Source organism: Hesperophylax consimilis, chromosome 16, assembly GCF_061612785.1.
Source record: "Hesperophylax consimilis isolate HC1 chromosome 16, BYU_Hcon_1.0, whole genome shotgun sequence".
Taxonomy (NCBI): domain Eukaryota; kingdom Metazoa; phylum Arthropoda; class Insecta; order Trichoptera; family Limnephilidae; genus Hesperophylax; species Hesperophylax consimilis.
In genome coordinates, this window is record NC_142851.1 from 19,429,058 (window position 1) to 19,450,415 (window position 21,358).

At 33.3% G+C, this 21,358-nt stretch overlaps 1 protein-coding gene across 6 annotated transcripts in view; it reads left to right on the top strand.

Annotated features, from left to right (window-relative positions):
* Positions 1-21,358, top strand: part of LOC149416844 (cytochrome P450 6a2-like) — a 61,809-nt gene continuing 40,451 nt past the window's right edge. Inside the window, exons 1-2 of one of the 6 annotated variants that reach the window (XM_089641006.1) lie at positions 1-68; positions 15,598-16,535. In XM_089641006.1, the coding sequence (XP_089497132.1) occupies positions 15,659-16,535 (877 nt within the window). In that variant the 5' untranslated portion in view covers positions 1-68; positions 15,598-15,658. Of the gene's footprint in view, positions 69-11,649; positions 12,675-15,597; positions 16,536-17,857; positions 18,621-21,358 lie in introns of those variants that run through there. The other 5 variants (XM_089641008.1, XM_089641009.1, XM_089641010.1 and 2 more) reach the window with 5 other exon arrangements.

Here is a 21,358-nt window from a genome sequence, read left to right on the forward strand (position 1 = left end):
TCATTTGATCATTGATCGTTAGTTGATCGTCGGTTGTTGAAGTCGACGGTTCGCGTGCATCGGTTCGAGTTCAGTATTTCTTTACATTCAAAATACTATGTTATATTGTGATATAAACAGTTATAAAAAAAACATAAATTAACTTACCAATAACAACCTTTTGTTATGATTCATTTTATTAACTACCGATGCAATTGAATCAAATAGATTGTGTGAATCTTTTTTTTATATATTTTTAACAGTCCCAACTGCCCGGATCCAATGGGATTCTGAAGGCTGAAGGGAGTGGGAGAGGTTTAAAAAAAGATTAGTTGCGTAGTACCTAGTTATTTAGATCTTGTTAAAAATACGGCTAGTGTCATTTGAAGCAATGCAACGTTTTAGATTTAGAATGGTGATGGCAAGGGCGATACTGAGAGTATATTGTACTCTGCAATAGACTTATCCATCATCATTACTATCTGCTTAGCTGTTATTTGTCGGTTTGTTTTAACTCGGGTTGTAAATTCTTTTTACTATTACCAAACTGCTTGGAAATGTATGTATTATAGTTAGAAACACCCGAGTTGGAGGAAATATGATAAAACCATAAAAGGCGTCTGAGATAAAAAATATTTCAAAATATCTGACCATTACAATGAAGTGTTTTAAAAATAGATTTGAATATTCCAATTACAGTAAAATAGCCCTGTTACGATGTGATCAAATATATGTAGAAGCCAAATTAGCGTTGACTTAACCGCAAATCTTTGATATCTATGGGTGTCCCTAATCCGTATATTTTCACAGGTACCTAATGTTGATATATATCGTATCATACCTAATTCCAGCAATTCGTATTCTAAGTCCCATGCCCGTATTACAAATTGTAATAATTATCATTATACATACGGGAATGTGTGTTTAGTCTAATTTGCTAGTTGCTAGAGCAAAAAAACAAAGATACTGTAAGTAGCTCATAAAATTGTCATTAAATTTTGTTGTTTGAAACGATTAAATCGGCTGATAGGTTTTTTCTGATCGAAAGGTCACTTGCCTATAAGGTTGGTACATTATTATAGTTCGCCCACACATTTCCCATTGTTCAGATAGGGAGTAAAAAGTCATTTTCGAGCCTATGGCAAAGACTGAAAACGTCGCTATTCTGCCTATTTCCAGAAAAGGCGTGGCTCCGGCGAGTTTTTTGTTTACCTCCTGTCTAAATATGACGTAACGTCTTCAACTTGAACAAACGATGAAGCGATTATAAATAAACATTACGTGACCTTGGTATAAATGAAACATTTGCTTGACTTTTTTATATGCTTAAAAACATTAAAGTGAATGGATTTTTCTGCGGAGAAATGTATACATTAACAAAATGATTTATTCATGGTTTAATTTTTTTTAAATAATAATTATAAATTTAAGGCGATGCACTACGTCGTGTAATATTTTAAATTGAGCCGCTATCAATAACAACCCTTACGTAGATGGTGATAAGGTTTAAATTCCCGCTTAACACCATCCGCCTGTTTTGATTTATGCAAGAAAAAAACATGGCCAAAAAGTGCCTTTTATTTTATTTTGTTGATGTTCAGGCATAAATATATTTTATAAATAACTTAATTTGCCACATTATATCATAAAACCATAACCGAAAATGGGTTCGTAAGTAGGAGATTTTGAACTTTAAAGCAGTTTTCATAGGACTATACATTATTTTTTTCTGGGCTTATAAAAAGACTTATGTAAAAATTACTCGATTATTTCAAAGGCCAAGATGTATTCTACTCGCAGTATTTAATTAAAGCATCTGAAACATTTCTAGGCGACCAAATTTTCAAACCAAAAACACATGATTTTGCATTACTACGTACGGCATCGCCTTAACGAAGTTATGCATCCGCAAATGGTGCGATACACCGGTTGCCTTTCCTTCGTTCCTTTCCCGTAATTCGTGACTCGGTTCGCAAATGTATATGTACCAGTAACGATTCATGGTCTTTTTCACTGGGGGTTCAGAATGTCAAGAGATATCATTATGTTAGCTTACTTATTTTATAAAATTTTATGGTTATCCTTAATTTTTAATTTCAAGCACCAACCCGGATTTATTTTATGTAAACAACACTATATTTCGCCATTGCACAATATAAGGAATAACGAATAAGAAGCTCTCTACTATCAGATCATTAAGTCAAAATCAAAATCATTAAGTGTAACTGCTTTCTAGTCGAAAGCCGAAAACAACTAGAGAAAGCGCAACATAATATTACATTACTGGCGATTTCAAGTAAATTAAGACAAATCTCTTTTGCTTGTAGATTTAAAAAAGCCATTAAAAGTAAACGGTTCGATTAACGCAGAACAAGAAAATAAAAAAGTTCAAAAAATGACTACATACTTATGAACTACTAAAGAAAAATAACATTTAACTTGATAAGATTTCACCGTCACGGAATTGTGTTGTTTTGGTTTTTGTATGAAGTATTTTGTGCTGATTCTATATCGCTCAGCATGGAGTATCAGGTTGCGTTTTGACCATATTTTTTGGTCGTGGCGCGCTGTTTATAATGTGCTTATATGATTATAATAGAAGTTTTTCTCATAATCTCATCGTTTTAATGAAGGTTGACCGCAAAAAACCTTGTAGACAAAACCGTCACTGATACGATTATGAACAAAGTGTGTGTAACAACAGAATAAAGAATAACACAAGAAATGCCTTGTGGGCGTGTTTCGTGATCCAAATTTATGCCAAATTTGAGCTCATGATTCCATAAAAAGCTGTGTTTATCCATGATTCCGAAATCATATGAAATAGCAATATGTAATTTCAGGCAAGTGTATGAGATACAGACCGTATGCTAAATGGTCTAGATCCAAAATGAACTAAGTCGTGGCACATTTGTTTCCGTTCAAATCTGTAGGTATAGAAGGCATTTCTAGTTTTCTTCTTAATTCTACTTATGTACAGAAAGAAAAGTTACAAGTTATATTTAAGAAGCTCTCTTCTGTCACATTAATTAAATAAATATATCACGTACGTCTGTTTTAAAATGCATTTTAAAACAGACGTATTTATTGTATGATTTGCTTTTAAATTAATATGTCTTGAAAACAATAATAATTTTATTTTGGTAATATTTTTTTACATTTCATAGTTATCCAGTAATGTTGGCCTCACTACCTGTGGTTTACCCAAGCTGAGGCCTTAAATTTATACTATACATAAATGCTCATAGGTGATTTTATGGATGTTTTTTCGGTTACTGGCGACTTTTTGTGGAAATGGCTATAATTGAATAATATCAAATTAACTATTTACATATTATTTATTTTGCAAATCTTGCATTTCTTAAAATCAAATAATATTAAATCAATAGTACAGTTTTCAATAACTCTAGCACGAAACATGTTATTTTTTTAACTAACTTAACTTTTTTTAAATATACATACTTATAACTTCTATAAATTTCAGTGGTTTCCGACACCGTGTATATAGATAAAAGTTTCACCATGATTCATGACGTAACTTTTAACACAAGTCGGAAATTAATATTCCAATGAAAAATGTAAATATCTTTCATGTAAGCTGTAAGGCTGTATGCAACCAAGTTTAAGGACATTTCCTGCGGGCCACTTGGGTCGCATTCGATATTATTTATGTAAATATATATACATAACATTCATACCTACAACTTCTATAAAATTCAGTAGTTTCCGAAACCGTGTACAATCATAAAAGTTTCACCATGATTCATGACGTAATTTTTAACGCAAGTCGGAAATAAAGCCTACGCATTCCCAATTTCTACCGATTTATAACAATTTTCTCGTTAGCTCTTTAAGTTTTTAAGTTCCAAAAAAAAGTTGCTTTTGAAGAGTGAATTATATAAATTTTATGTAAAGTAAGCATCGAAAATTATTAAAAATACGTTTATTATTTTGTTATTTATTTTGTCTATTATTTTCAACAGATGTAGGAAACGCAAGATCGTAATTTAAATTCGCTTATACTTAAACGACTAGGGTAACCCCATACAAACCCTATGAAAACTAAAAGATGTGGGCGTTGTCCATTTGCAATTCGAAAGACGGAATGCTGGGCCTTAATATTGCAATGTTAAATGTAAATATGCCTCCATGCAAGCTGCCTGTAGCCAAGTTCAAGGACATGGCCAGCGGGCCATAAAATAATGAAAAGAAAAAATAATCATTAATAATGATATCAATGATTATAAGGTCGGTCCCAGACTTCTGCTACTATTCACATTTCCGTCATATATTCTCCATATTACAAGATGTAGGTATTTACAACGTGTTCTTCAATTAAAAGCGGTAAAATTTAAAAATTAAAAACAATTCGATTCTGCCACACAAAATCCAGTGCTTTATTGAATAAAATTAAATATCGCTTGCTCTGACGTCCCAACCGACACGCTATAAATTTACTGCGTTTTGTTTATGAAAACTAAGTTAAAAAATATATATAACTTATCGGTATTTAAGTTACGAGGTCAACAATGGTAAAAATAATTATAAACGGACTGAAGTTCCTCACGCAATGCTCCTGCATAATATTATAATGATAGTTATGGCATCTGTTCACTTGATTACGAAAGGTCATCTCCGTCTCAATTCTATTGGCGTAATTCTTGCACCGTCATCCTATAATATTTATCATCCTATAAGTGGTCATTTATTAAAAAGAATATGATATCCATAAATGTTTTCAACATTTTTTCTTTACAATATAATATAGTAGTGAAGTTCATTAAATTGAACCATACGAGTGAGGTGATTTTTGCCATTTTTAAAACACATACAATGTGATGTTTTTAGATTAAACGCAAAAAAACCTGTGACGATAACATAGTAATTAATTAGGTAACAATAATATGTGATAATATTTTTTTATCAGTATCGTCAGAAATTTCAGTACCTCTGCACTTTGTGTATAAAATATACAATAATTATTTACACACATAACTAAAACAAATAAAGTAATATAGGAGTGAAGTTCAATAAATTGAACCATACGAGTGAGGTGATTGTTGCCATTTTTGAAATGGCGTGTTCGTGTGATGTTATATTATGTTTTTCCTTTTATTATTTTTGCTGAGATGGAACTACAGTAAGTAAGCTACAGAAGTCGATTGATGAGATGGAATTACAATTACTGGAAAAAGGGCGTCCCGGGACCAAAGCCAACTTACATGGTTGGTAACAGTGGATCTACTATGCTGCAAAAACAGTCGCTTGGTGGAACATTCAGTGTCATATACTTCCAAACTAAGGACCTTCCACATGCCGGAGTTGCTTTTCCGAAGAACATGGGTCGTTGATGATTTGGAGATCATTATAGCGAAAAATTTGAACCACTGTCAGCTCATTTGTTTAATCTCACTGGAGAAAGATGAAAGAAGCTCCGAAACAAATTGACCTCTGCATTCACATCCAGCAAGATCAGATATAGGATATATACTTTGTTCGATTCAGTGGCTCAACGCAGTGTTGAGATGATTTCTTACCTGAATATGGACATGAAGACCTGTTGGCAGAATTCAATTCGGATGTCAGTGGATCCTGTGCTTTTGGACAGGAGTGCAACAGCTTCAAGAACCCAGATGCAGAATTTGGAAAAATGGGAAGAAAACTGTTCGAATTCGGATTCTGGAAAAATATGATACAATTTTAGATGTTCTTCATGCCATGGGTAATAAAATACATCAAGTACAGGGAAGTGAACAAGATCGTAAGGAACGATTTCATGCAACCCTTGATCCAATTTAAGAACGATTGATTTATGGAAGACGATTCTGGTAGTAGATTCGTTTTATCAATAACTATTTGTCCGCCCTCCTTGCTTATTTTATTTCCGATTCATACTGAATGCGTTGTTTATTTAATTTATTGAACTACGTCGTTTATTGTTAATTAATTACATAGTACCTGTCCTGGTTATAGTTAATCCATGGAAGTCATTTATTTTTTTTAACTTGTTTTATTTTAACAAATAAAACAAAACGTATGATTTATTTATAGGTAATAGATTTCAAAAATATCACTATATAGTCAGTTCAGAGCGACAAGTGGCTAACTAACACTTTGGCAAACTGAGGTTTTAATAATCCAGTGTTTTTTATGTTCTTCATCATTGAAAAAAAATGGCGAATGATAATTAAACTGAATATTTAATATTCAGGTTGTCATTTCACCATTTAAAAATCAACATGAGTTTTACGAAAAAAAAACTTTTTTTAACTATTTATATATTATTATTATAACTAATATGTCTTTATATTATAATACAGGGTTTTTAAATAAGAGGTGTTATTTTAAATAGCCCTCTATTTCGATAGATGTTACTTTTGAAGATGTCATTTTTTGACATTTGACAAGTAGAAACTACGCCATTAATAAAAATGGAACGAAACACGCTTCAACAACGCATTGAAATTATTAAAATTCACTTAAGTGAATCAAATGCAAATCATCTTGAGTGATGAGGGTCATTTCCACCTCGGTGGCTTCGTCAACTAGTACTGGGCGTTGACGATAATTCCATCCAACGCCAACGTCGTTATCGTTGGCGATTTTCAACTGTTGAAAATAACGCCGACGTTGACGCAACTATAATTGATTATTTCTAGTGATTTATTAACTCAGGTCTGTTTTCAGTGCTTAATCTCCATACTCGATGAAACCTCATTCATCACATTTGTAATTATATTTTTTTAGATAATTTACTAATATCTACACATATTCAAATTATCATAAAGCATTAAACGTTATAAAAAATTACGGTCCAAGTATTTCGAATTTTGATGCTTATTCGGCTTAGTTATTTGTAAGAATATAATGTCCAGTTTTAAAAATTAATAAGATTAGACGTTTTTTCAGAAAAATTAAACTATGATGTACATAATTTGATAGGTTTACTCCAAGCTCAGTCTATTTAAGGTCCCACTTTTTTTAGCACAGTTCAGAAGTTTTTACACATCAAATTATTTATGTACAATATTTACTTTTTTTTTTATTGTTATTAAGTTTAATTTGTAGAACTCCATTTTATTTTTTATTTTTTTATATATTCAATAATATTGTTATTGGGTTTATAAAAACAGTTTATTTTTAAACAAGTTCTGCTGTGTAATTATTATTACGCGTGACAGCTGTTTCGCCCTCTGAAGGCATTATCAAACTGTCACGCGTAATAATAATTACACAGCAGAACTTGTTTAAAAATAAACTGTTTTTATAAACCCAATAACAATATTATTGAATATATAAAAAAAAATACAATATTTACGATTATTAAGTCATAAAGGTTATTTCCAGATTGTTTTTTTTACCCATTTCTATATTTTCGAATCCATATTCAAAAACACCAGCTGTCGCACTTTTCCAGCCTTAAAACTGCACCTGCGGTCGGATATAATTTGTCCAGTCTTGGAAAAAATTCGTTCACAAGGAACGGATGTTGCTACAATACTGCATTGTTCTATGAAGATTTTTTCAAATTCGCAAAATATACTTCATGTTCCTTCCACCATTTCAGGGGACAACTCTTTCTATAAAGAAGATCCATTTCGAGGTACATATCCAGTTCTTTGCGGAATTTGTTATTTGGATTATTCACTGACTTAATTTTTTCGACTACTGAATTTAATGCATTCCAAAATTATAACGGTTCGTCTGAAGATTCTGTTTGATTTTCAGAAATATCTTGCGAATAGTCTTGTTCTTCCGAGGGAGTAGGTACCCCCCTTAACAAAAGTTCGTGAACTAGGTATATTTTTAAACACATTAACAGTGTTGGGATTAGAGTAATAAATCACCATCTGTTCAACTGTTTAATATTTATCATCAGTCCAAAGTTCAATCACACTACGACACTAACACTAATAATTATTATTCAATTACAAATTAGTTTGGTCATCAAATTTTAATGTATTATTACATCCTAAGTAAAACAATTAACAAAAACAGATTGAATAGACGCGCGACAAGCCAGTACAATCAAACTAAACGTATAGGAGATCGACACGATACCAACAAAAAAACAAACAAAAAATAGATCAAAATCGTTTTAGGAAATCCCCATTAACGGGTGGTTCCCCGGATCATTGATGTATTATGATTATCTCTATGCCCCACACACGTAATAATAATCCTACAATAAAGTTGAAACTGTTGGAAGACGTTGGTTTCGGTGTTGAAAACATTACCCTGTTGAAATATTAAAAACATTGAAGATATATTTTACTTGTTGTTGATAAATTTGATTGTCCATTGGGGCTGTGTATCGGCCGTATTGGATGGGAAAATCAAAACAAACGTGCAGTAGGTACGTACATTACCAAAAGACCATTTCAAATTAGGCATAATATCGTTCACGAAGTGTAATATTTTGACCCTTTTGATTTAACAAGCCAAACTGTTGAAAACAATGGGTACAAAACGTAGCTAGGCGGTCGACATTGGATATTTTTTGCTTGTCGTTGATAAATTTGGTTGTCCCTTGGCGCTGTGTATCGGCCGTATTGGATGGAAAAATAAAAGAAAAACGTCTAGCAGGAGTTACATACCAAAAGACCATTTGAAATATCGAGTAATGTTGTTCACGAAGTGCAAACTCTTAACCCTTTTATTTATTAGGCAGTTGAATCGTTGACTGCGTTGAATAATATTCGAAAGTAGGTATTATATTTCAACTATTGACGCTAATTATTATCAACAGCGTTGGACGTTGAAACAATATAACTATTGTTTCCAACGGCTAGTTATATTTTGATACAGTACTATCGTCAACAAGCAAAATTGTCGCATCTGGGGCTCGAAAAATCCAAGAGTTATTGTTGAAAAGCCTCTCTATCGTGTGACTGTTTGGGGCGGTTTATGGTCTGGCGGAGTCATTGGACCTTACTTTTTTGAAAATGAGGCTGGAGCAACAGTTACGGTGAATGGTTTGCGCTATCGAGAGATGATTAATGATTTTTTTTGTGGCCAGAATTGGGTGGTATTGATCTAGACAACGTTTACTTTCAACAAAACGGCGCTACGTGCCACACAAGCAACGAAACCATTGATATTTTACGATTGAATATCAAAATAACACCTCTTATTGGAAAACTGTGGGTGACTGTACATCTGTGGGTGACCGTCGGTAGAAATGAATGAAAGAGGTTGTAGAATTACAGTGACTTTATGCTGTAGTCATTATCGTCGTGTCGGTGTCCTTCACGGTGGAATGCTTGTAGGTCTCATCATGGTGGGATGTGAATCCGTGCTCGACGCGCGGTGGGCGCAGACTGCATTATTAGACCTAGTTGCGTCATCTCTTGGGCCGGCTAGTAGCCATTTTTTTGATTTACTGAGGATTGAACCTTCCTACCCAGGGACTGGCATTTAAACTGCTGTGAACTTTAAACATGTCTTTTAAAATTGTTTTTTTTTTTGGTTTGAATGAGGATTGAAGTTTTCTCCACAGGGACTGGGGTCAATCACGCTTATAACCGAGCCTAATCCGGATTGGGTAGGACCGACACATATTTCATATATTAACTGCTGTAATGTGATCTAATTTCAAAGAAATGCAAAACGTCCGCGTGTGTGTGCGAAAATCGAAAATCGAATAGATGTATTAAAAAAATGGATTATTGGATAGGATATTGTAAAGAACACTAGTTTACTAAATAATGCGGCTGGTACCTAGGCGCAATGTTGTAAATGGTCTTCCGTGAAAACAAAGCCCTTAATATTTTTTCACCCCTCGATAATAGTAAATTAAAGTTAGAAAGATTGTGCATTTTTTATTAATGAAACGGAAAAGCACTTAATATCATAGCATTTTACGATAAGTGGGTGACGTGTCATAAAATACCAAATACAACATGTAGGTAATGTCCCCTGTCTAAGGATTATTATTTTTATATTAGTTATTGAGTGGAATGAATATTGTATATTAGTATTGGCAGTGAAATGTAAATATGAAGATATTTCAAGCTGTCAACCAAATGAGCTTCTAATAATGTAATGGATATCATTAAGTATTAAACTTCATTTTAATGATAAAGCAATGTAATATTTGACTTACAAAGGTCACAAGTTATGAACAACCAAAATAAAAATAGTTATTTGATTTTCTTAAATTGATTCGTTTCAAAATGCAAAGAATATTTTTTTTAACACAACACAAGCTTCCTTACTTAAACGTTAATTACAATCTCTGTCATGGCGTTCTGCTACTAGAAACTACTTAAGAGTCAAGCCACAAATGTGTATATTCTTAGTATACCGTATATATTATATCGTAGGTAATAGGCATTAAAATCGCTTGACAAACGGAGTCTAGAAACGTTCGATTTCAAGCAAAAAACTGGATTTTATTTATTTTGTAAATAATTTTATAAGAACGCAAAAAAGTTAATCAAGTGAAACTGTCACAGATAATCTTAGCTATAATACTGTATTTTTTAAAAGTTGTTTCCTTTATGCGTTCATACATTTCTATTGAAATAATTTTTTTTTTGTAGTTTGCATTTATATTTTTTACTGAGTAATTTATTTTTTCTACTCAAGCGAAGCGATAGGAATACCTTCAATTTATCTAAAGCATATTTTTTGGTATTCATAATGTACACCAATTCGTTATGAAGATTAATCAAAATAGTGATTTGGCACTAAGCTTCGCCTTAAAGCTCGATATGATTTGACATTTTCACGGTCAAAAGTATCATAGTGATTTATTTTTGGGGTACAGGGTGCAGCAAAACAGACGGTGTAGTTTTGAAGGGCCGGTACATTCCGTGTGGTGGGGGTAGGAACCTGGGAGGGGTCTCATTGTGTCGGGAGGGTCGTGCCATTTTCAGTCGTTACCATGGTTTGGTCCGGACAACACCGGGGCTTCTCCGGCCGTATGCTTCTTGAAAATGGTTGTTCTTTCGTCGCAACCCAGCGGGCCTTCTGGCTGCAATTTTCGACTTCTTTACCCTAGTGGGGCTAACTGAAGGAAAATGTTTTTAAAAATCGGCCTCACCCATTTGAAGAACTCAAGGATCAAATTCGCCGCTATACCCTTTAAACTGAGTTTTTATAACTGGATTGTTCTTATGTAAATGAGATCGTCTGTAAAAAATATCAGTCGAGATGTGTCAAAATGCGGCCGAAAATTTCAGAAATCCTTTTCATCGATGTATTTATTTCTGGGGCCATCATCTTTCTGATGTCATCTTAAGGACTGCAGAAAACGGCATGATGTACCGAATAAAATAAAATAAACTCCATTTCTGTAAGTTGTGCTATTTTTTTTAAACCCTTAAAAACTGCGCTGTCTGTTTTGCTGTATCTTGTATTACGCCGTGTTGCGCTACCTCATTCTTTGGCTAAGTAGCGCAACACGGCATAATACCACAAAAATAAATCACTTTGATCATTAAAGTTCATTAGGTTCATGGCCGTTTCTAAATTCCGTAGGATTTTTAAGTTTCTTGCATCGTCGTCCTTTTTATTGTGGTTATTTAAATGATATTTTCCACATTTTTCATGTTAACTAAATGGTAAACAAATTCTAGTACAATGATGATATGAAACGCAAAATAGTGGGGATATATTATATTATGAAACAAATGCTAACATAATTTTCCTTTCCATCATCGGCAGATCTGTGCGTAGAACATAAATAAACTTTAGTTTATCAGCTCTCCGTAAATACAGTGACATTTTTATTTTTTTATCGATTAAAAGATATTATTTTCAATATTACAGAAAGTTAATCAAAATAGTGAAGGTTTTTTTTAATCCATTTTATAAAATGGCATGTTGGTGTGATATGTTGTTGTATACTTTGTCTTTCGTCGGCTTTGCATTGTTTTTGATAAGTCGATTGATAAGATGGAATTACAATTACTGGAATAAAAAGGGCGTCCCGGGTCCAAAGCCAACCTTCATGTTTGGGAACATAATCTCCACTTTGTTGGGAAAAGAGTCCCTTGGTGAAAACTTCATGGACATCTACGTCCAAACAAAAAGCCTTCCACATGCCGGAGCATACATGCTTATGCGAAGAACTTGGGTTGTCAATGATCTGGAACTCATCAAAACTGTTTTGGTAAAAGACTTCGTACACTTTACTGACCACGGCCCAATGTTTAGCGAGAAGGTGGAACCACTATCAGCCCATTTGTTTAACCTCACTGGAGAAAAATGGAAGAAGCTTCGAAACAAACTCTCCCCTACATTCACATCCAGTAAGATCAGGTTTATGTTTGATACGGTGTCCGAATGCAGCACCGAGTTGATATCTTACCTCAGAGGCAGAGACTCGGAAGATCCTCCTGTGGACGTGAAAGACCTATTGGCAAAATTCAACACAGATGTGATTGGATCCTGCGCCTTTGGACTAGAGTGCAACAGCTTTAAGTACCCCGACACAGAATTTAGACGCATGGGAAGAAGAGTTTTCAAACTCGGCTTCTGGAGAAGCATTCTACAGTTCCTAGTATTCTTCATGCCATGGATAGTGAATATAATTAATTTCAGCATTCTTGGAGATGATATGAATAAGTTCTTCTACAACACTGTGGATAAGACCATCAAGCATCGGGAAGAGAACAAGATTGTGAGGAATGATTTCATGCAGCTCTTGATCCAACTGAAGAACAACGGATATGTGGAAGACGATTCAGGTAGTAGATTATTCTATTAGTAACAAATTATTCCATTAAATATGTGGTATATTGTGTCAGTAAGGCGAATGATAATTAGAAAAAGTTTTTTTTTTGCTCTGATAATAATCAGCAGTATTATTACCAAATACCGTAGGTATCTAGGGTATTTGGTAATACTTAGGATCGATGCATGTTATCAAAATAATATTCTACGATAATCCACCAGACAATATATATTATGTAGGACAAATTATTGATCCATCTGGAAATCAGACGCAATCAATCTACCTTGTATCGGTTTATTGTCTGATTGCATCGGCTTTATCGACCATATTTGGTATATTTCTTCAATTTGCTAGATAGGATGTCCGGGGGTAAAGTGCACTACCTTCGGGGGATGATTCTACCCGATGCGATTGTAGAAGTAAAAAAGGTGAATGAATTTTTCAAAATTTCATTTTGTTTTCTCCCATACAACGGACATATTTTTACATTTGAGGGGTGAGGCTCTTGACTAGCAAGCTCGAGGTCCATCGTTCAAATCTCGGCGTGCGCAAATTGTTTTTATTTGTATTATTTCACAATTTTAAATAATATATAGTATATTTGCGGCACATTCCAGAGTGGAAGATACCTACTCTCAGTATCGCCCTGGTGTAAGATCACCATTCAGAATTGAAACGTTACTTGAAATGACTTCCATCTCCTTCACCTCCCACTACCCTCATTTAGCCTCACAACATACCCCTCTGAGGATGTCATAGTCTCACTGGCTCCTGACGGTTGAGAGCAGTTGAAACTCTTGTACTGTTTCACATAAAAAAAAATATTTTTTCATTCAAACAATTCAACTTTTTTACCCTTCGAAAAAAGTTATTACTTGTACTATCATTTAGATCTCCAAAAATTAGTGCACTTTTTTCCGTTGGACACATTTTATCAAAAATAAAATTCTGATAAGTATAACATTTCGAATGGTTAAACACAAATTTATTCATTAAATTGTTTAAAAAAAACTTTATACTCGTAGATAGATTTACTATGGTTATTGCAATTTTTTTTAGTTGGGTTGTTTGATTAGCTGTCATTAAAATTAGATTAAAAGCTGACGGACCAACAATAAGAGACTATTATAACTAGTGGCAAATGTTTTAAAACAATCCGAATAGCGTAGATTGCCAATCTACTTACAATGTCGATTGTGACGGGTTCAAACAACTAGACATAGACTTGTTCCATTATCAAAAACATGCATGGTAATTCATGTGCATGCCGCCACTAGATTCTTAAGAAACTTTATAGCACTTATTATATTGCACCGTACCTATATAATTTCGGAAAATTAATTACATTAGTGATTGAGGCACTTTTGCTATTGGAAGTTGCTACCCAAATGACCTATCAATGGCTTCTTAAAAATGTTACTTGAACCCTACTTTATTTGTCAAAGAATCACAATTTCTTAGTAGACAATTTGTTTTTATTTTATTTATTTATTTTATATTTATTAATTAATTAACGGACTTACGTCCAATATTTTACAAAGCGACAAAAGATTTGGGTCAATGTACAATGCAAGAGTAAAGGATGGTATATAAAAGCAGAGACAAACAGGGAAAACATAAGAAAATAGAAATGAAATAGAAGTGTCTAGTCAAGTCAAGACCTTGCTAAAACTAAAGTGATACAAAATATCATTAATTGCATAGTGAGCGACAAAAAACATTCTGACTTATACCAAAAAAATCAAGGTCTTGACGTGAGTTGACCATTTTACATATTCTGGACAATGGTGAATTATAAGCATAATTAGTCGAGTGTTGATTGAGGAAGAGCAGTTCTTTATTTCTGAGTCTACGAGAAGGTATATTGAATGAGATGAGTTCTAGTAAGTTCTAGTAATAAAATTGCTGATAATTTTAAAGAAACAAATGAGATCAGATTTTTTCCGACGGTCTTCTAAAGGAGAAAGATATTTATATTTCCATTACAAAAAAAACAAATTTCATAAAATAAAATTTTAATTTATATCCTATCAGAGGCAGTGAATTTGTCAAAAGAATGTAAATTACCTTTTCAATTTTGACAATTTTAAATATTGACTCCGTCTAAACCGCACACAATGTTTCTGTAGAGTATCGGTAACTGAGTGTGGTGTTTGATTACCAGATTAAATTACCATTCATAAGGTTATACTCGAAATCTGTTGCCATGTTTCTTGTACCACCTCCTTCCTACTATCTTTGATGTACAATCTAGAATCTAAATTTAACAATGTAAACTTTAGTCGAATAATCACGCATTCATTATCAAATACGAAGATTCGGAAGCGCCCATGTAAACAAACCCAGATAGAAAACAAAACATTAAGCACTCGTATAATCAGAACACATTACTCAAGAGTGTTCTTATAAGCCACTCCGTCAGCCTAAATTCAAATCTAAAAATCTTCTATTCATTGTAAAAGTTGTTAGTTAGCTACGGCTTGGCGTTTGGCCACTAGATTTAAAGTAATAAAAACTTAAGTATTTAGGTATAAAATTTATTAATTCATTCAAGGCCGTCTTCATATTCTTAAGACGCAAGTTTCTTGCATCGTCATTCTCTTTATTATGATTATTGGAATAAAATTTACTAATTTTCTATTTTTGTCAGGTAGTATCAACGAACTAGTCAATAATTTCAGAATGAAGTAGATTAGGCAAAACCACATGATATTTATGATGATATGGGTAAAAGCAAGAACGAGGGATTTATTATGGTTTTAACAGACAAGCAAACTTATTATTTGGCAAGAAAACAATATTTGACAATTATCTTTCCAGTAATAATCATGATACTCTAGGGTCTAATCGGCATCCGTAAATAAAGTGTCGTATTATGTGTAAATTGAAGATTGAAGTCCTCAGAACCGTTTAAGTAATTATGTTTGATCTTTCAGAAAATAAATCTTTTCTTAAAATAAATCTAAATAGTGAAGTGGTTTTTAGATATTTTGTGAAATGGCGTGTTGGTGTGATATGTTGTTATATGTTGTGCCGTTTATCGGCTTTGCATTGTTTTTGCTAAGTCGATTAATGAGATGGAATTACAATTACTGGAATAAGAAGGGCGTCCCAGGTCCAAAGCCTACCTTCTTGCTTGGTAACATGGGCCCCACTATGCTGGGAAAAAAGACCCTTGGTGAAAATTTCACGGATATCTACTTCGAAACAAAGGGCCTTCCATATATCGGAACATTTATGCTTATGCGACGAACTTTGGTCGTCAATGATCTGGACCTCATAAAAAGTATCCTGGTTAAAGACTTCATCCACTTTACTGACCATAGTCCAGCGTTAAGAGAAAAGGTTGAACCCCTATCAGCACATTTATTCAATCTCACTGGAGAAAGGTGGAAGAAGCTGAGAAACAAATTGACCCCAACATTCACCTCGAGCAAGATCAGGTATATGTTTGATACAGTGGCCCAATGCAGCGTTGAGATGAAAGTTTTTTTGCAAAACAGAGAGACACAGGAATCTCCTATTGAAGTAAAGGAATTATTGGCTAAATTCAACACGGATGTGATTGGATCCTGTGCATTTGGACTGGAGTGCAACAGCTTCAAGTACCCCGACACGGAATTTAGACGAATGGGAAGAAGAATATTCGAACTCGGATTCTGGAGAAGAGTGCTCCAGTTTTTTTTGTTCTTCGTGCCTTGGGTGGTCAACCTGGTAAACATTAGTATTCTTGGAGACGATGTAAACAAGTTCTTCTACAATATTGTAGATAAGACAATCAAGCATCGGGAAGAAAACAAAATAGTGAGGAACGATTTCTTGCAGCTTTTGATCCAATTGAAGAACGACGGATATGTCGAAGACAACGATTCAGGTAGAAGATTTTATATTAGAAATATTTACTAATTCAATTGTAGAGGTCTTATCACTTTGGTGCATTTATACTTATATAATATTTATATAAATTTATACTTATATAATATGTATATACATTTATACTTATATAATATACCAATTCAATTTTCAGGTCTTATCACTTTGGTGCATTTACTTATACTTATATATATATGCTTTGTCTTTCTTTGGCTATGCGTTGTATATAAGTATATATTATATATATATATATATATATAAGTTTTTTTGCAAAACAGAGAGACACAGTAATCTCCTATTGAAGTAAAGTAATTAATGGCTAAATTCAATACGGACGTGATGGGATTGCGCCTTTGGCATATGATATATATGTATTATAACTTTCTCGGTTTACCCCCGTAACGTAGTCCTTAAAAGGACTTTTTAATTCCTGAAGTTTCGGACATATCTCACTGTCCATCTTCAGAGGCCTTACGTGTTGAGTTTTGTCTCAAACCGAATGCTTACGCGCGTCTGTTCGGTCCAGAAGTCAAGATACAAGATACTTGTAATATTAATATTAATATTTGAATTAATTATTTTATATAAATATTTTACACAGATGTATGCCAAAGGCATGAAGGAGGAGGAGAAGGAGGTAGCGCAACACGGCATAATATCCCAAAAATAAATCACTATAATAGTTTCGGCCGTAAAAACCTCAAGTCATACAATTACATAGTTCACAAAGTTAAAACAAAAATTTGGTTGAAATTGCTACTGAGCCTGGGGATCTGGTTCCCGCTGTGTCTTCTGAATAGTGGACCCGTCATCACGCCGATCCCCATCTTGGACTCGCGTTCCTTGTTGTGACAACGTCATACATGCTGATATATGGTCCCACGGTCAGCACGTCCGATACACATTCATTGAATGTCGTTTTAGAATTCTGCTACGACGCTTCTTGCTCCGCCATCCTATAATCTTTGGTGTCGTAGTAGAAAAAAAGTTTAATAATATCTCATCCACTCGAAAATTATTACCGATTAGATTACGAACATTCGGCAGTATACAATCAGTATATAAAAAATTGGGCATATGTTACCTATCAGGTAGTATTATTAATTTGGTTACTCTGCGCGAATAAAATAAACTTAAAAAGTAAAAGTAAAATAGTAGTAAAGGTTCAATCAATCAAACTATAGGAGCGAAGTGAACGTTGCCATTTTTAAAATGGTGTGTTGGCGTGATATGTTATGTGCTTTGTCTTTCATTGGCTTTGTGTTGTTTTTGGTAATTCGTTTGATGAGATGGAATTACAATTACTGGAACAGAAAAGGTGTCCCTGGTCCAAAGCCAACTTTCTTAATTGGCAATTTTTGGTCTACCATGCTGGGAAAAGAGTCCCTCGGTGAGACGTGCATGAGCATTTACTTCCAAACAAGAAACCTTCCACATGCCGGAGCATACATGCTAATGCGAAGACTTTGGGTCGTCAATGATCTGGAGCTTATCAAAACAATATTGGTCAAAGATTTCGCCCACTTTACTGACCATAGCCCAATGCTTAATGAAAAGGTTGAACCGCTATCGGCCCATTTGTTTAGCCTTACTGGAGAAAGGTGGAAGAAGCTCCGAATCAAATTGTCGCCTACCTTCACTTCGAGCAAGATCCGGTATATGTTTGAGACAGTGGCTCAATGCAGCACTGAGATGATATCGTACCTGAAAGGAAGAGAGCCAAAGGAACTGTCTTTAGATATAAAGGACCTAATGGCCAAATTCAACACGGATGTGATTGGATCCTGCGCTTTTGGACTCGAGTGCAACAGCTTCAAGTACCCTGACACAGAATTTATGCAAATGGGAAGAAGAGTGCTCAATCTAGGCTTCTGGAGAAACGTGCTGCAGTCTACGGTGATCTTCTTGCCGTGGGTGGTGAAATACATTAATTTTAGCATCATCGGAGACGATGTGAACAAGTTCTTCTTTAACACTGTAGATAAGACCATCAAGTATCGAGAGGAGAATAAGATAACGAAGAATGATTTCATGCAACTGTTGATCCAACTGAAGAACGATGGATATGTTGAAAACAATGAATCAGGTATTCTAATTATAATAGTTTCTATTTTCATCCTGACTTAATGCATACATACAACAAATTATCACATTTTATAAAGTAGGTTGAAAATAAACCTTTTTTATTCCAAAATTATTTATATCAAATGAGATAACTAATTAAGATTTTGGTAAATGATGACAGTAAAAGATAAACTGCTTTCAAAATAATTATCTTAAAGATTAATTTTTTTAATTTTTATTTATTTAATATATAAAAAGTGGGTACAGGATATAATATGAGTACATAAAAAAATATATTTACATTAGTAAATTAGTAAATTTTGATATATTATCTAAGAGTAACGTTTACCATTGCCACTTTAGATAAAATTCAATAAATATCTTGATAACACTCCTTCCCAATAACAAATGTTCACAAAATATAAACCAATGGAGCTCCAAAACATTTACAAAAAAATGCCCGGAGCGCTGGAGATTTTCGTACCTTTGGTTTTGGATTCTACTCGCGCTCTTTCTAAAAATCATACCTATCTAAGTACCTCCGAATAGTGCAGCGAAATAGATAAACTGATGTAGATTTACCTATATTTCATCTTTAATCTTATACTAGATGTCTTGTACCTGGCGTTGCTCTACTTTTCTATACTTTCTATACACGTTTTATTTATATAAACCTTCCGGAAGAAATTATCTAAGCGATAGTGAAAAATTAATCAAAATCCGTTTTGTAATTTAGAATAACTAAGCGCACAAACAGACGGACGCGGACAGCGACTCTGTTATATACTATTTAGAAATTTGTAGGTTTTATAAAAAAAATCTTTAAATTCGAAATAGAACCAACATTTTACTAATAAGTAACATTTTTTCTTAGTAAATTTAACAATAACCAAACATGTTTATTCGTTTTTTCACATTGAAATATCATTTTTCAATCGCAATTAATCAGACTAAAAAATATCTTAGAATAATAAAAATTATTTTGGTTTCTAGAAAATATACATGTAGGTATATTAAATATAAATGTATATTTCTTCTGGTTCTATATACACATCTCAATAATATTACACATTACAATTTTTACTGTTTTTTTGGTATGAATCAATCTAACTGAATTAATATTATAAACTGTAAAAATGTCCATATTGCACCTTGGATTATAATAATAAAACACAAGCTGCTCCAAAAACAACAACTTCTCTGACAGCTGGTGCAAATAAAACTTCACTTTCACACCTTATTTTTGTAATTCCAAGACTAGAAAATAAATTAATTTAATTTAAGACAATATGGAATTCAATAACAAACACAATTATATTTGATACAATACACAATTTTCCCAAAATAAACACCCACGGGAGTTTTAAATGTGGACATCGTAGTATTGGACAAACTTAATTTGACCATTAGATTAATATGATATTGGATTAGATTATGTCAACCATGGCTCTAGGAAATTGAAACCCAATATGCTAAAAATATAAAAAATCTTTTTGCGGTAAACCTAAGTTTTTGATATGCTTTTTTTCATTAATCCTTGACAGCTTGCCCCACAAGTCTAAGCTCTTCTACAACTGGCAGCATCTGTAAATATTTATTTATTTAACGCCCATAGGGCTTTTACATGGTTGGTAGTATAAATTTAATTTGACAGATACTTTGAAACATAAAAAATAAGAATAAAATTACATTTGATAAAAGCTATGCAACAAGTCATACAAACACAAGAAACAAAAACAGAAAATTACAGCTATTTGTAGGTTTCCATGATGTGTTTAGGAGTATTGTTGAAATAAATGTTTTAAATGATCCACAAAACTTGCCAAGTTGGTATTGAATATGTCAACATCACCCAAGTAATGATTTCCCATGGTGTGAAGTCGTTGTATCGGAGAGTGGGCAATGTAGTTACGCTTATGTGTGCTGCTGTAGAATATTGTATTTTGTCGTGTTGTTACTGTGGGTGTATGTATGTTTATAAGTTGCAGGAGTTCACAACATTTGAATTTAGAGTTAAGTATTTTGAATAAGAACGTTAAATCGTTTATTTTGCGTCTATCTTCTAATGTATGTATTTTTAGAGTATTTAATAAGAAATTGTATTTTAAGTCTTCGACAGGGATATTTAATTTAAAATTTATAAAACGTAGAAATTTTTTTTGTATTCGCTCAATGTTGTTAATGTGAATTGTATAAGATGGAGACCAAACTACTGAGTTATATTCAATTAGACTTCTTACTAGAGATACGTATAATAGTTTAATGGCTTGCAAAGAATTAAAGTTTTTAGTTGTTCTTAATACGAAGCCTAGTGTTTTCATACCTTTGTTCACAATTTGATGGATATGATTGGTGAAACTTAGTTTTTCGTCCAAAATAATTCCAAGATCTCTCATTTCCGTGACTCTTTCTGAAGCTATGTTATTGATGGAATATTCGAATAAAACAGGATTTTTGTTTCTGAAGAAAGTCAAGGTTTTGCACTTTACTACATTTAAAAATAAATTATTTTGAACGCACCAATCTCTAAACTTACTAATATTTGACTGTAGTATATGGCAATGATTTATATCAGTTATTTTCTTGTATAGTTTGACGTCATCTGCAAAGAGCAATACCTCGACATCGTTGAAGCAATTGGTTATATCATTGATGAAAATGAGGAACAAAACCGGGCCAAGGTGACTACCTTGCGGTAGGCCACTGGTAGCCCGGAAAGCTTTCGACATCCAAGATTTTATTTTAACGAACATTTTAAGA